Raw genomic sequence first — 17,245 nt, 5'->3', positions numbered from 1 at the left:
TTACTAAAGTCCTCATGACGCCGGATCTGTATTCATTTTAAAATCATATCCATCTAAATCCCGGGGTATTTAATTAGTGAATAGAACATCAGCTCAAGTTAGCTTGTCTTGATGTTTATAGAATGAACTAACTAAAGAAGGAGTAAAATAAGGACGAGAGGAAGAAAGGAAGGAACGAAGGACAAGAGAATGACCGGAGATATGAATGAACAGATGGAATTTTGAATGGACATAAGATCATAAATAGCCAATAAAAAATGACGTAAATTAACGCAAAAGATTTAACAAAGAAAAAATAATAGATAAAAGAAGAAGAAAAACAAAAACAAAAAAGAAAATCATTCTTACCATACAACATTCGAGCTTGGTGTAAAAATAGAATACGCCTTTACGGTCAATGAATACGCCCATCAAGTAAAAATGCGAAAATCCATTAAAGGATAATAGAGTCATTAGAAGGTTTTAATCAGAATTTAGTAGAACAAGCGATGCGTTGCAGCCCACAGAATGTCATTTAACAAAAGAGTAAACAAACGATTAAGATACAATTAGCAGGTGCAACTGACGCCTAACGCCAAAGCGCTTCAAATTATTCTTTAGCTTTTGATTATCACTCCAAGGAACTCCCACGAGTACTTTTGCTTTCACCAAGCGATGTCCTTGATGGTCTTATAACCCAAGATACGAATCTACAAGACTGATATGCAGAACAAATTGGACACAGAGATTAAGAGAAAGAAAGGAAGAAATGAATAATTAGGATAAAAGGAATGAAGAGGAAAGATAAATAAGAATTGGAAGGTTTTTTTTTTTTTTTTTTTTTTTTTTTTTTGAAATAAAAATAAAAAATAAATTTTAATCAAATAACGAAATGGATTGAAACTGGGAGAAATCTAGAAAAAATAAAAAAAGAATACTGCATAAATATATTTATAAAAAAAAAGCAAAATATTGACTGAAAAAGAAGAATGTCGGGTTATGTTAGAGATCACATTTCTTGTATAGAAGTTCTTTGGTTTGCAATTTCAAGGGAAAGTAAGTACAAATAAGAAATTGCCTTTTTTTTTTTTTTTTTGGCCAGTTTGACAATAAACCTTAGATTTGGTTTATATCTGAGTGTTAATAGTTAGACAGCCGAACAATCAGAGACTTAACAACACCTGCGTAACTCCATATGCGGTCAAACAACTACTCCTTTTGTAATCGAAGCGTCTTTTTTATCGCTTGGTGAATTTAAATTAAATTTTCTGTGAGTCCTTAACTATTTATCGCCCTAATTTTAAAGAAATTACCACGCAATTGAGAACATTCTAAACAAAAATGGTTTGTAAAATTAAATAAAAATGGCAGAGAGAGCAAACTTATTTACGCTTTAAAACTAGGCAAAGACAAAGTTAGCGCAAACCATTCCAGAAATGAATTGGCTACCTTATCTTGCGGTGTTCGTCCTTTTTGGTATTGTACTATCTCAAGAATACGAAGAATTACCTACGGAAGAGAACAAGATGGAACAGATCTCAAGAGATTATAGAGTTCAAAGACCACAGCGATTAGAAAAGCGAACAAATGGAATATGCTGGTATAGACGATGCAAATCAGGAAAAAGGTCTTTTGTAAGTAGTTTCTAAGGTGTTTTAGTACATTCGACAACATTCTTAAGGAAAAGCTGTGGGTTAGGAAAAGTTTAGGCAGGACATGGGATGAATCATGAACACGCATAATGTCATCAGAAATATAACACAATTTGTTTTTCCAAAAAAATGTGTAGAGTTCTGTCTTTCAGTAATTGAAGCCAAAAGTTACTTAAAATTCACTGCGCCCCCCACTTTTTTTTTCCATTCATTATTATCATTATTATTTTGCTGTATTTATTTATTTAGTTAGTTTGTATGTGCGTATGTGGTTTGTATGTGGTTTGTCTGCCAATTCAGATATATATCATATGTATACGTTTGTGTCTTTTGTTCTTGAGAGACGGAACTAAAGCCTTGTATCTCATTAGATATTTATTTAAAAGTAAACTACAACCTTTCTACAATCAATTTTATATATATATATATACATATACTTGATAGTTTATTTATTTGTTTGTCTTTTATGTTATATTTAATAACTAGCTGTCTTCAATTCATTCACTCTTGCTTTTTTGTTTGTATTTCTAATATCTATCTTAACGATGCCTAATTCTTACTCCATCCATCCATCCATCCACCCATTCATTCATCCCAGGAATTATCAAGTAATCTATTATGACTGATTCTTATTCCTCAGACAAAAAAACCCTTTTATGATCTATACTGACATCAGGATAGTTTAACCGTGAGATCATCGATGTTAAAAGAGACAAGACATTACAGGCCAAGAACAATGGAAGTGAAACAATGAACTCTAGTCGTTATTCCAGTCAAACACGCTGCGAAAAAACTAAGAAATTTTTTTTCTTGTTAAATGTGAATATCATTTAGATCGCTGAAAACATTTAGAAACTTTAAAAAATAAACAAATATATGAAAAGATAGAAGAATAAATTTATCAAATACGTTAATTAATTGAATTTAATTTATTTTGATAAATCAGGGGGGAAAAGTGATTCCGAAGTTTAACCGCATTAAGCTCCAAATAAATTTATGATTGTGTTGATATCGAATTAAATAAACATAATAACATTGAATTATTTACGTTTTGTTGATTCAATAGTAGATTTATGCAGTTTATTGATTCAATTGTTGATTCGCGCAGGCACGCAGGCACGCAGGCACGCAGGCACGCAGGCACGCAGGCAACAGGCACGCAGGCACGCAGGCACGCAGGCACGCAGGCACGCAGGCACGCAGGCACGCAGGCACGCAGGCACGCAGGCACGCAGGCACGCAGGCACGCAGGCACGCAGGCACGCAGGCACGCAGGCACGCAGGCACGCAGGCACGCAGGCACGCAGGCACGCAGGCACGCAGGCACGCAGGCACGCAGGCACGCAGGCACGCAGGCACGCAGGCACGCAGGCACGCAGGCACGCAGGCACGCAGGCACGCAGGCTCATTGGGTCAATGGTTCGATCTAGGTGGCAGCCATTGCTGTGTTAATTTTTTGTAAAGGAATATAAGTGGCACCCATGTTGGATGTTGTTCGTAATCATTCCCTATGTAATAAAAGTGACATAGGTACTAGCAAATCTATCTAAAGCGAGTGATCTGTAAACGTGTGTTACTTCTTCTGTAGACGTAAACTAAGTAATGATGCCGAATGCTTGTCTTGGTGAGAACGCCATTTTCTTTATTTACTTTAACAGTCCCTTCAACTGTTCAACTCTTTCTTTTTTTCGAAAGATGACTTATTATAACTCAGAAAAATCTCGTATTAATAACCTCTAAAGAGGATTCTTAGTTTTACGAAATGTATTGTATAAAAATGCACGTCGACGCCTGACAGAATTTCGTTGAAGTCTTGCGCTTGACAATTAATTTAGGAGATTCTTGAAATTACTTTTACCCACCCCGCGATCATAGAAGCAGGTGCATTTAAAAAATGTGTATCCCGTATCCCTTATGCCTTTGTCGTGATATTAAATTCTAATTACCGGGTTGATCTGGATAGGTGCGAAAATGATGACTTCCGTGATAGAAAAAGAATCAATCCCATCAATCTCTGCACGATCAATTCACTTGAGTTTCGTGGCGGCCATCTTATCTGAACGAAATCTACATTTATGCAACTTTCCAGCAAATGAATATTTTCTTGTTGAAAACTAGACGCTCTAAATAACTGATATTATAAACTAATTACGATTTTGAGACGACAATACCACGAAATATTGACGGCTGGAAGAAAATATATTCGGTATTGGGCTCCGTCGGGAAGTTTTGCACCCTGATTCTAAAGAATTTAACACGCAAAAAAGAAAACGAAACAAAAAAAAACAAAAAAGCTGAGCGATTTTCTTTGATTTACAGCTAAATTCTCATACAAGCGCGCGCAATGGCGCAATCAACAATTGTAAAAATTTGAAGCGCGCGCGCTTAATTCAGCTTTCCTTTTCTTTGCTCGTTATCCATCATCGTCATCATCAGGTTTTCCCTTTCGGTCCCTCCCTGGCCTTAGGGCATTATTGCTCCTGGAAACGTCCTCTGGACAGATGTTTGAACTTAGTTTTGTTCATCATCATTTTTCTGGCTTGGGTCTATCTTGAGGAGGTCCTCGACTCGCTTCCAAACTCTTGAGATGGTCCTTTTATCAAAAAAGGCCTATTTCTGGAGGGCGTCATCTTCTCGTTATGAAATATCAATGAACTATATCTTTAAGCATGGTCGTAATTCATTTACTACTCGCAAGCGAAATGTTATCACCCAATTATAGCCAATCTGAAACCTCAATTTTGAAACGACAATGCCCCAAAATATTGTCGTCTTAAAAATATAAGACACTTTTTAGTAAATCGCGATACCAGGATTTATTTCAGTTCTTAAAAATCCTGCAGATTGTCAAGGACCCAAAAGCAGCAAAAGATTTGGAGCTTGTATGGTGTAGATAAAACGTGGACGCGGACTGGCGAACCAGACGGACCGGCAGACCAGACGAACCGGCAGACCAGACGAACCGGCAGACCTGATGGAACGGCGGACCAGACGAACCGGCAGACCAGACGAACCGGCAGACCAGACGAACCGGCAGACCAGACGAACCGGCAGACCAGACGAACCGGCAGACCAGACGAACCGGCAGACCAGACGAACCGGCAGACCAGACGAACCGGCAGACCAGACCAGACGAACCGGCAGACCAGACGAACCGGCAGACCAGACGAACCGGCAGACCAGACGAACCGGCAGACCAGACGAACCGGCAGACCAGACGAACCGGCAGACCAGACGAACCGGCAGACCAGACGAACCGGCAGACCAGACGAACCTGCAGACCAGAAGGAACGGCGGACCAAACGGGCTGGACGGACCAGACGGGCACGGCATTAATTCAATGATCTTTATTTTTATTATTTTTTTTTCAGTTAGTATTTGTTTTCCGTAGTTTTATGTCCGGTTTTTTAATATATTTTTACAAATGTTGAGTCTGGCGTTTACTTAAAGGATATTATCACACACACGCAAGTAATACACCAGACTCGACATTTTGAAAGAATATTTTCAAAAAACCGGATCTTTTAAAACTACGAAAGACAAATACCACTAAATAAGAAAATAAATGAAAATAAAAAACTTTGCACGTCTGCTCCGCTGTTACCCGTCCGCTCTTTTGTCTACAAAGAAAGAAAGAAAGAAACAGACAGTCGTAAATCTAAATATATATATACCTAACCATAAGAATTCTGCGACTTTACATATATATATGTCTTTTGTTTTTCTATTGTTTCGGCTCTCGAGAACAAAAGACATATATATATATCTGAAGTTACAGAATTCTTATGGTTAGGTGTATATATTATATATACGCCTAACCAAAAAAATTATATATTAATTATATATATATACAGCGATATGCAGAAATTCTGATCCAACCAAGTATATAGTATATAACTATATCGGGTGCATTATGGGTAATAGACCCGCGGGATTCAAAGCTAAGTACCAAAGCGCTGGCTGGCCTACCGAGTGTTGTTCATGAACAACGCTAAAGTCAAGAGGCGGGAATGGGTTCACTTTTTAATACCTCTACACTATTAGAAAAAAAAATGTCATATTGTAAACGGTTTTATTGATGTAAAAGTGAAAAATTGAAAGTTTTGCAATAAATTGGTTGAGTTTAAAATCAGTTCTGAAATCGCTCTTCTTGGAAGTTTCGGTTGAGCTGAGCTCAATTCTGAACTCGTTCTTCGCTTATTTATATGTGCCCTTCTAAAACAATCAAACACTCCGAGGACAACAAAACCAAAACAGTCGGTAATATGACTTATGACAAAAGTGGTACAAAAATTGTTCATGAACTGCTCTGGATAGGATATTTTGCTTTATTCGTGGTCTACCGTGTTATTGTTATTGAGCATCAATTCAGTCAAATCTCAGTTGATGAACAGGCTAAATATAATTTCTAGACAATCGGAGGTTATTCTTACTGAAGAGAGGCATATTCTTCCACTTCTCCTCTCACAACTTAGTGATTCTTTGTGGTTACTTTTTCTTTTATTTCTCTCTCTCTCTCTCTCTCTCTTGGCTCAAGTTAATAAAAGCTTTGCAGTTTTATGCAAAACAAGTTCACTCACGAGAGTAAAAGTTTGAATATTAATTATCATTGCAAGTAAGCCGTTTGTATTAATCAAAATTACATAAATAAACAGCGGTTTATGTTGAAAATAACGCCGACTGTCGAGTACTAGGGAGGGTGAAAATTCTTTTTCTGGTTTGAGAAAGCTGAGTTTGATTTTGAAATCCCGCGAGGTCATTATACCCATAATGCACCCGATATAGTTGTATACTATATACTTGGTTGGATCAGAATTTCTGCATATCGCTGTATATATATCAAAATTAAAATTCCATTAAGTCTGGGCTTTCCCAAATCTTATTTTTACAACAAAATGTATAATACGTGTCTCTAACTCTAATAGCAAGATTCATTATTTTTTGATTATATAGTGTTGTTGTTTTTTGTCAACTCCAATCTCATTCATCATGTCTAAAAAACGTAGAACATTCGTCGGACAGGACGCCAAGAGAACTCAACGAGAGGTTTACGAATTTAACGCAATTGAATTTACTGGTCAAATCTTTAATCAGATTCTTGTATTTTTCTCTTTAACGGACTGCATTGTTATTAAGGTTAGACTCAAATCCAACTGTTGGTTCCAGAACATAAAGGCACTTGAACTGTATTAGGAGAAGGAGATCTGGACGAAACGTGTCACCAGTTATAATTGAAGGACTCAGAAAACTATTTACATCAGCATAGAGTGAAGAGCGATGATTAATTACAGGTTTGAGCGAGTTGGCAATGAAGTTAACAATTGATTCATGTCTCCAGGTAAAGCGTTCGAGGTAAAGGTGACAACCAGCAACAGCATGGAAGGAGTGTCTAAGGGTTAAGGCAAAAGGAAAAATCAGGACTTTGTGATAATCCCCGTCTTGTCAGATTCTTACGTGTAGCAAGGGAGTTATTTATGTAGCGAATGGTAAAGTTGTAAATGTTCTTGGATAGGTTAGACTGAACAGAATAACAAATAGAATTAACAGATGACAATGAGAACTTTATGACATTTGAGAAAAAGAAACCATGTGATATTGGGTGGTGTTTCAGTTTATTTTCTTGATGAGAACGAAAATCTTTAAGAACTTCCTTGGTGGAATTATACACATCGTATTGAACATTAGTGTGACTGCTTGAGGACTTCCAGCAATCTCTTATGGAAACCTTTTTTGACATTTTAAAGGAATTACGGAGAACAGTTTGGCACTGAATGAATTTAATTGATGCAAGACAAATATTGAGACCAAATTTATTATGCGTTTGTAGAAAAACATTACTCAGTAATACTACTACTACTACTACTACTACTACTACTACTACTACTACTACTACTACTACTACTACTACTACTACTACTACTACTACTAATAATAATAATAATAATAATAATAATAATAATAATAATATAAAACAGGGAAAACGTTTATAATATATATATATATTTGTTAATTTTTTTATTTATTTTTGGTTCAGGCAAGGAGTTGTTAATCGAAATCGTTAGCCAAAAGCCCCCTAAAAATAAAAATAAATGAAAAAAACAACCCTTAATTCGATTTTTAATTTTAATGGTCCTACTTTGAAAACCCACCACCAACCACTACTATTCATACAAAGAATGTTAGGAAAGGAAAAAAAAATTAGAAAACGAAAATTTGACAAATGATTTCAATATAGAATGCTATTTAAAAGACCATAAACAGCAAATTTTGTTTGTCTGCAAAGGTAGTTTGTTTGGACTTTAAGCAATTGCCCACTCGAATATCAACTCCACTGTTTACAACTAATATCGTCGTAAAGTAGGTCAGTTTGACTCAAGATGGTTAGAAAAAAGTCATTAAGGCAGAATAAATTTAGAAACGTAAGCTGCAATCAAAACCAATTTTGAAGTAATGCCTTCTCCATTCGCATGTAAATCATAACAAGTTTCACAGGGTTTTATTCATCGACTAAGTATACAGCTGCATACTTGGCTGTGGTTTTAAAATCCAATATATTTTTTAATTCTCTTTTCAATGACTCTTATGCTCTTTTAAACATTCATTGGTTGGCTATTTTGTTTCGTTACGTATGACCTTGGATAGACTGGCGGTGAGTTTGATTCATTCTATGACTGAGGTCTAAAAGATGAGTCTTCCGAATTTGATGAAAATATTATATTTGGTTGTTTTTTTTCCTGTTTTTGTTATGTTTTTGTTTTGTTTATGTTTGTAATCAGGACAAACATAAGAGACAGGTTGCTTTTATGGCTGATTGGTGAGAAAAAAATTTTTCTTACATTTTCAAGCCTAAATGTTGATGGTGCACAATATTATCGGGAAAGTGTATTAGTCAAAAACAAAGTAAACGAAGAAACAAAGAAAAGAAAAGTAAGGAAAAGGAAAACAAATAAAAGGGAAATAAAAATAAACAGGTAAAATAAAATAAAAAATTAAACGAAAGAAATACATGTACACCGACGAAACATTTGTATTGCAGTTTTATTCAATCTTAACTTTATATTCTTCATTGAATCGAACTAGATCTCTTGTTAACATATACTTATTCTTTTATTATTCATAATAACTGTTTTTGAGATTTCGAGCAAGGGATTCCATTTCGTCAGGCAATATGTCATTTGGGTTGGCATCACGCTGTGAAAAAAAGAAGAAAGGATAGTATGTGTAAATGAAGAATGCGTATGACTCATCAAGATTGATTTTATATTGCTTGAAAGACTCCAAGTCTCAAATATTCGACTTTAATTTACTTCCAGATAACTCGTCGATAACCCTTCCTGTACTCTCCTCTCCTTCTCTTTCCTTCTTTCTTTCCTTTCCCTTCCTAAACGAACAGGTGGAGATAATAACCAAGGTTTCTTTTAGCATGAGTCGCCGAACATCCTGTCTTTATTGGTAATATATCGATTCAAGCATAAAAGTAGACTAGGTGCTAAGACACTTTATTGAATTATAAAGTTGTGTGCCTCATAATCTAAAGTCTTAAATACGTTTTTTTCTTAAATAAGTATAAGTAATGGTATGGAGCTGAGTAAAATTAAGGAGTCATCTCACGAGTGTTTCCAAAGTTTTGAATTGTTTTATCATATACAGCCTGATCTTTAAACCCTAAACTTTTATCCTGGTTTCTTATACTGAGTATCTACTATATTTGATATGTAATAATGTCTCATGTCCTAATACCTCTACTTTGGGATGGTGGATTTACTCTCATAAGAACAATATATCATTAGGTTTTCTGAAGGGAACATTGCAAATATATCATAGCTGTGCATTTCGTTGACGTTCCTCGGTTTATTTAAGATATTTCCTGTCGGTTTTGTGTAAAACCAGTAATTTCGACATTCAACATATCAACAACATCCATAACATCAACTCGTCAACGTGTATAGAAACTGAATACTAGTTACGGGGGCGGGGGTTGGGGAAGGAGGAACTATGAATTCAAGTCGCTTACTTATTTTTGTCGAAAATTTCGCTTTCCAGAATTGCATCTCTTTCTGGATCGGCTCCAGATAACACAGGCTGAATCGTACATCTTTCTGGGTCGATTATTCTTCCGTAGTTCTTTTTTTAGTTCTGGAAACTCGCCAGAATCTTCAAACACCTCTTTATTTATTGGCTAGGATAATAAACGAAGAAAGTAAAACGTTAGAAGATATCCGTTAATATTTTATTCAAAGATTTTGCAGTATAGGTGCTTTTAGTCACACCATTTCCATTCCAAACAGTCTTTTTGTGCACATTGATAATGGCAAGTAAGTTAGGGATGAACTAGATAGACAGAATTATTGTAAAGAAATAAATGGAATTAAAATGTGAAACAAAAAAGAAACTTCAGACTAGAGAAAAGAACAACAAGAAACGAAAACAACCACAGAGGGCAATAAAGAAATTAAAACAATTGACGTGAAATTTTGAGCTATATAGCAGTAAAAGATTCCAACTATTTAAAACTATATATGCAACTATATACAAAAACTTTGACCCTTTTGTACATATAGACAAGTATATCAAAAGTATATCAGAAATTATGGGATATCATCCCTGATCTTTTTTTTTTTTTTTTTTTTTTTTCAGAAAGCCCTAGTGATGGGCAACTCGAAAAAAATATCAGGGATGATATCCCATGATTTTTGTTTTACTTTCGATATACTTGTATATAGCTACAAAACGGTCAAAGTTTTTGCCTATATGAAAATGGCATTTTCAAAAAAGTTGCAAAAGTGAAATTTAGAATAATTTTAATAATAATAAAATTTTATACGTTTAGTAATTTTTGACCTACGGCTTTTTGCGACGGCTTTTTGAAATTTCTCTTACATCGCCGGCTTCGATTCCACACCATTCGTTGACAGCCTGGATCATTAAAATAGGGGACTACATTTTCTGGTAGTGCGATGGTTTCTACTGATTCTGGATTAGCAGTTAAGTCAGGATCGGTTCCTTCATCTTTAAGCAATTCTACTCCGGTCTGGGATGATGCCAAAACAAGGATGCTTGACGCAAGCAAAATAAAACTTAGAAATTGTTTCATATTTTTTGCTCTGCCTTGTTCTTTTCAAAAGTAAAGCTAAGTGAAAATCGCTCTTATTTAAAGGAAAGAAACCTTGACAGAACAGCATCTTTAAAAACAGATGGGACTAAAATTGCACTAATTCTTAGCATTATTCTGCTGTGCTAAAACTGAGAATCAAAGACAACATAAAGAATAAAGAATATAGCTTTCTCGACAGGAAAACACTTTTCTCTTGGTATCAACTCAATAAACATTTTACTATCGCTTTCCTTTCATCTAGTTTTAACATTGTGTTCAGAGCACAAAGCTAGTCGCTACGAGAAGCACAAGAATGCACTTAAGGAAGGTATGGTTTTATGTTTAAAGCGTGGGCAATGTTAGAACGTTTCTTCTCAATTACAATAAACAGAGACAGAACGCCTACTCGTTAAGTTTTTCTACACTCCTAAGTAAACAGAGAACACAGTACACGACAATTAACATTTATTGCTTTATATTCAGGAAACTTGCACGTATTTATTGTTTTTCCATTGAACTGGTTAGCAAACTTATGATTTACCATTTTGGTCGTTTCTTCACACTTTTTCTCTCTTTTAGTGTTCCTATAAAGAACTACAGGATATATAAAATGGATTTGTTGAGGACGATCTTTCTTAGTATGCCAGCTGGTGTGGCTGATAAAGAAAAGGGGCGTAGTAACACGCTGAGATCAATCATAGCCAAGCTCAAAAGATTCAATGACCTTATGTTATGTTTTTAAAAACATGAGCATTGTTAGCCATACGGTCGAGTGAAACCATTAATTGAAGAAGAAAGTTTATTAATATTTTTTGCAACAAAATCATCCATGGGTGCAATATCCATGTATATTTAAGAACTATAATTACAAATATAATATGTATATCCATGTACATAAACATCTCACACGGAAACTCCAAAGTCAGACGTTTCATAAAGGCTTTACTTTAATTTGGCAAATTATTATGTGACAGGATTTAAGGATAGACATGAGTTAAAATGAAACGAGTATGCTTTATTACAGCTCCACTTCTCTCTTTCTCTTTCTGAGAAAAAATGATGACATGAAGTATATTAATTATATGCAAAATACTCCCTAAAACAATGTACAAGCTAACGGTTTCGGGTCTGGGTACTGCATTTCTTTAAACTTGGCTTTCTTCTACGTATCTCTAATAAAAACTAATGATCCTACGCTTTATCAATAAAATGCTAATTTAGATTATAGAGTCGTCAGTAGATGGACTAGTTATAGTTTTTGATGGGGGGTAAAATTTATGCCGTTACTGGAAACAGCGCTTTCTTCTACGTATCTCTAATAAAAACTAATGATCCTACGCTTTATCAATAAAATGCTAATTTACATTATAGAGTCGTCAGTAGATGGACCAGTTATAGCTTTTGATGGGGGGTAAAATATGGTTACTGAAAACAGCGATTTTGACCACCACTGATTCTTTCCAATTCTTCTTTAACATTTCAGCTAAAATTCTTTTCGTTGAGAAATCTGTACGTTGCATTTTCTTGACCGATATAGTCGAATCTAGGTTCGTTAAAAAAAACTGTAAGTTTTATTGATTTTAGATTGAAATTAGCAGCCATACTTGATACTAATTATAAAGGCATAAAACGATCTTTCTTCTTAGGTGAATGACGAGAGGAAATAAAATAAAATAATAATAAAAAAGAAACAAATATTGAAGGTGCTTGGTTCCAGTTAAGTAAATATTGCTCTGGTTTCTACGCAGTCACTGGAGACCAATACCTACTTTCGAATGCGAAACATTTCAAGTCAATATGTGTTCCTATGTGTTGTTAATATGTGTAAATTTCAAGTTAATATTATTATATGTAATATTAACACTTTGGAGAAAAATATTTTCTAAGCAACACCTATATATATTTCGGCTATACAAAGAAAACGACAATTCGATATTGGTGTTTGCTTTTTAAAGGACTGTTAAGACCAGAGTGTCTTCGACTGCCAAAACCAGGGACGTCGTACCATAAATTAACTTATTCTAAAATATTTAACGACGATGGGGAAGGGAAGAGGAGGGGACAGTCGGAGGAGGCAGCGCCTACGATGACGCTATTGTTTTAGCGTTTACCGTCCACTCGTTTTAATTAATATATTTGTGTCAAGTCTTTTCAATTCCCAAGCGTGAACATTTGGGGGTTAACTTCCGTCTCTTATTATCAGTGCTCAGTGCTCGAATGAAAACAGTGCCAGGCAAAATGGATCCAGACAATAATGGCAACGCAAAGGCCCGTGTCTTGAACTGCAAAACCGAAGTCGAATTGGGGAAGGAAACGTTCCGAAATCAGTTCAAACTAGCCAAGGGTTATTTGTAATCGCAGTTTTGTAAGAAAACTGAAAAACCTTTCTGAAACTTATAAGTTTACGCATAAGCATATCTGATCGTTATGGTTGCTCTAGAGTCCCGTTACAACCAAAACAAATTCAAATGTCTTGACAGCGTTTAAATGATGAAGCGTTTCACGTATTCAATAAGTAGAATAGCACCAAATCCTTGCCAATAATAACGGATGTATGGATTGAAAATGCTCTTCCTTTTAGATTGGAATTTTCGCCTTTTACATTCTTTTAAATTAGATACTGCTAGTCATAACCTATGTATTTTCAAAACCTTCGTCCGCAATTAATTTGATAGACTGTGCTGTATGCTGTGCTGTTTTAATTTATTTTTTATTTAATTTTTAAATAACATGTCATGATTGACGTCAGATATCGATAATAGTAATTTCGAGCAACCAAAATGAACGAGAAAAATAGCTAAAACCATAGCGTCATTGCAGGTGCTCCTTCCCTCTCTCTCCTTCCCCCTTCCCAATCCCCCTTCCTCAATTCCCTACACAGACCAAGAATGATATTCAACTTGACAGCCATGTTGGATGCTTTTTACTATAGGTGAAATGTAATCATTGCTAAGGGGAATAAAGATGTGAGCCATGTTGAATGGCCAGTGCGCTTTTACTATTTTAGTATTTTTTTCCTACGTACTTGTCATTTAAAATAAAATAATTTTTTTTTTTAGAATGTTTACAATTTTTTTAAATTGTTACCATTTTAAAATATCGCAATGAATGCTAATGCAATTATCCACGACAAAGCCCGTGTGCAATCTGATCTATTGCCTCTTAATTAATATTGTTTCAAAAATGATGGCTACTCTTTGTAGTCGCTCCCTCGTGCTTTTCTTGATTACCTATCAAAACATTTTCCACATCTACGCTGCCGCATCGTTGGGCTATCTTTTTTCCCCCTTAAAATTCATTTCGAGTTGAAAAACTATTAGAATTAATACATTTTGAATTATTGCTATTTTTGTATACTGACGTCGATTGATTTTACTTCCAAAGAGTTCACAGTAGGAATGCAGAATACTGGCGCCATAAACCCTTTAAAGTTGATGGAAGAGTAACTCCTGCTGACTTTCTGACTAGATTATGGCAGATCTTGAGTTGTGGTTATTTTAATTATTATATATAAGATTAGGTTTTTTTTTGTAATAGTCTAATGTTTTGGATGGTTGGATGGTTGGATGGTTGGATGGTTGGATGGTTGGATGGTTGGATGGTTGGATGGTTGGATGGTTGGATGGTTGGATGGTTGGATGGTTGGATGGTTGGATGGTTGGATGGTTGGATGGTTGGATGGTTGGATGGTTGGATGGTTGGATGGTTGGATGGTTGGATGGTTGGATGGTTGGATGGTTGCCTAACTTGTCGAATATGCGGCATAATCTTCCTCCTGATTTCTTATGTCTCACAGTTCCATATAAAGTCGAGAGTGCAAAGTGATTTCTGTTTTTGTATTTATGAGTAGCCAAACGTGGGTAGTGAGTGATTTGGATGTTTGCTTTTTCTTGAGATCCTTTCGATCTCTCGTAATGCTGCCGCGTCTCTGCTTTCCTCTTTGCTCAGTTGAGAGACTTGCCTTCGTAATGCCTGTCATGGCCACACAACGATCTTGCATTTGCCGTACTTCTTGTGCAAGGGATCTCTTCTAGTTTAAATCTTATCTCTTGCATGTCTTATGGCTGGTTAATTAGATAGTCCTTTTTCTGGCTGGTTGGATGAAGGAATTTGTCCACAAATGCAATACAGATTAAATTTAAAAGTTCTAACAAATGCGTTTTTGGGAAAGTTACTTTTTTTATCAATAATGTAGGAACTCTAAATCCTTGGAAATTGCAGTCAGGAGTCATTTTTAAGTCTATAATTGTTTTACTTGTTTTCTCTGACGTTCTCAAGTTTTACAAAAAGACCCTGGTGGCAGAGTAGACCAGGTTAGCTGGAAGAATAAAATAAATAAATCGCTTTTTATTAATTGTCTAGTCGTTCTAGCGCTTTCGCACTAATTGGGGACACTTTTCGCTCACACGCACTACCACTAAATCTAATGTTCTATGCACACAACGCTCACCTCATATGTTGATTTTTACGGAGGGAGGAAACTGGAGAACCCGGAGAAAACCCTCGTAGCATAGGAGAGAACAACACATCAAATAAACTTAATTCGCATGTGGCGACCGCAGGGCTCGAACCAGCGACCCGACCAGTTGGACTCAAAGCGGTGAAAGACGACCCGTTAGCTGCGACCGCCACCCATGCTACCCCATTAGGTGCTTAGTGGGCTAAGATCCTAAAGGCAAAGTGAAAATAAGCAACCAGATGACAGAACGACTAATATACAGAGAAATCATTTCGAATACAAAATTTATGAGAAAATCAAAATCCTATCATGTATGGTAGAAGATTTGTCGACAAGCACGTTTTGCAAAAGTGTTCGAATGACGTTCTGCTTGATTATAGTTTAGCTAGAAAAGTCATGGTAAGACATGTTAATCTTTGCTCAGGATTTCTCTCAGAATTACTTGACTTTTCATTGTTTCCTTGGTTAATCTTTATTTTGAAATAAATAGATATTTTCTAAAAGAAAATTTTCACAGTAAATACAAGATGGATATCAAGCGAAGGTCAAAATGCAAGCGTTTTAGAAATGTATTTTCATCATTTTATTACTCTTAATAACAAATCAAAACTCAAATAAACTTATATGTACCTGGTATTTATTTGTTGCCGTTTTCAAAGTCAAAATTAAATACCTTTAAAATATAGCATCTAGTAATCAGAATCGGGTCAAAAACTCGAAGCCATTGATCAGGCATGTAGTTCATCTTTAACACTGCTAGTTTCAATATCCCTTAGAACTGATATTCGATTACAGAATAGAATATACTGCTTTGAATACTGAATCAAAGCATGGATAGTTAACCAAAATAATCTATTGCCATCGAAATTTGAAAATTCTTATGAAATTCTAGTTTATTCGAAGTCCTCACCATCTAGCTAGAAATCCTTGTTTACATTTCAGTAAATTAATATTTCCAGCTCAGTCAACGAAAAAAAGCATGCGTAGGCATTAATTTACGTCACGTGATACGCTAGCTCCACTCTATCTTAAATCCTTGGCAACATAGTGACATTGTTTGACGGTTGGCACATGCTAATTGTTCGGACTGAAAAAAAGAAAGGTATTATATCACCGGTTTTTCACAGGTAACCCGTTAATAACATATAACGCTCCCAAATCAAGGATTTTCTTCAGCATAATGTTATAGAAAAGAAGATTATCGATCCTGAGGGATCGTAACGTCTGATCTTAAATCACGAAAGAGTCATAGGAAGCAAGTAAAACTTCATAATGCAAGAGTTGTTTAAGAAAAACGAAGCATGCGCAGGTAGACAGCTAGATCAGTAACGATGAACGATCCGTGTTCGTTTAATAAAGCCACCATCCAACCATCCAATAATTTTAATTTTCTTTTATAAAACCATGTTTGATGAGAGCATCAAAACACGCTACCGTCATTTTTAATCTATCGCGCGCGCTCATTGGTCAGTTTGAATAAGACTGCACGTAGGGAGAATTTACTTAGACTTTGCTTTTTTTCGATCTTTTCGCGCGTTTGTTATTTTATAAAACCAATCAAAAACAGTTTTCTGTGTTTGATACTCTGATCAAAAGACTTGGGATGTTGAGAGAACACGAGAGGAGCGTAGGAAACCACGGCCCGTAGCGGAAAACTGTTTTTGATCTGTTAAATCAAAGTGCAAGTAATGCAGGCTGCATCTTCTTCTTTGTTTGATATTCTTCTGCTGGGCAACCAATAATTCTTGCTACATACACGTGTATTCAGTTGCTTTAACTGCAAACTTTAAGAAGCGTTTGGCTTCCTGAGGACGGTGTCGGACGTTGTCTATGAGAAAACAAAATTTTGAAGACCAAGCATCAATAGAAAATATTAGAGTATAAAAACGGTATAATAAAAAAGCATGATATAATGGTTTTGTGTATAAAAGCTGAATTAAAGTCAAAGTAAGAAAATCGAGAACAGCTAAAATATGCATGGAATGTTAGACATCGTGTTCTGACCAATCGCATGCGACAGTATAATTAGAAATGAATTTTTCACGCATTCGATTGGTCAGA

The 17,245-nt window shown here is 35.5% G+C and overlaps 1 protein-coding gene and 1 long non-coding RNA gene across 2 annotated transcripts; one reads left to right on the top strand and one right to left on the bottom strand.

The window, feature by feature from the left end:
- Positions 1-1,072: 1,072 nt before the first annotated feature.
- LOC116299271 (uncharacterized) lies at positions 1,073-2,671 on the top strand. The gene is made up of 2 exons (XR_004197453.2): positions 1,073-1,613; positions 2,272-2,671. It is a non-coding gene; the product is annotated as an uncharacterized LOC116299271 (long non-coding RNA).
- A 5,982-nt stretch (positions 2,672-8,653) lies between these two features.
- LOC116299270 (uncharacterized) lies at positions 8,654-10,771 on the bottom strand. The gene is made up of 3 exons (XM_089029853.1): positions 10,477-10,771; positions 9,646-9,810; positions 8,654-8,822 (listed from the first exon to the last, which is right to left on the bottom strand). Exons 1-2 carry the CDS (start codon positions 10,723-10,725, stop codon positions 9,646-9,648), a joined length of 414 nt encoding a protein of 137 aa, XP_088885979.1. The 5' UTR covers positions 10,726-10,771; the 3' UTR covers positions 8,654-8,822.
- Between the last annotated feature and the right edge of the window lie 6,474 nt (positions 10,772-17,245).

Source organism: Actinia tenebrosa, unplaced genomic scaffold (genome assembly GCF_029948245.1).
Source record: "Actinia tenebrosa isolate PJP-AT-01 unplaced genomic scaffold, QUT_ActTen_1.0 PGA_scaffold14__42_contigs__length_11649687, whole genome shotgun sequence".
NCBI classification, from domain to species: Eukaryota; Metazoa; Cnidaria; class Anthozoa; order Actiniaria; family Actiniidae; genus Actinia; species Actinia tenebrosa.
Note: the sequence above shows the minus strand (reverse complement) of the source record. Positions and strands in the feature narration are given on the sequence as shown.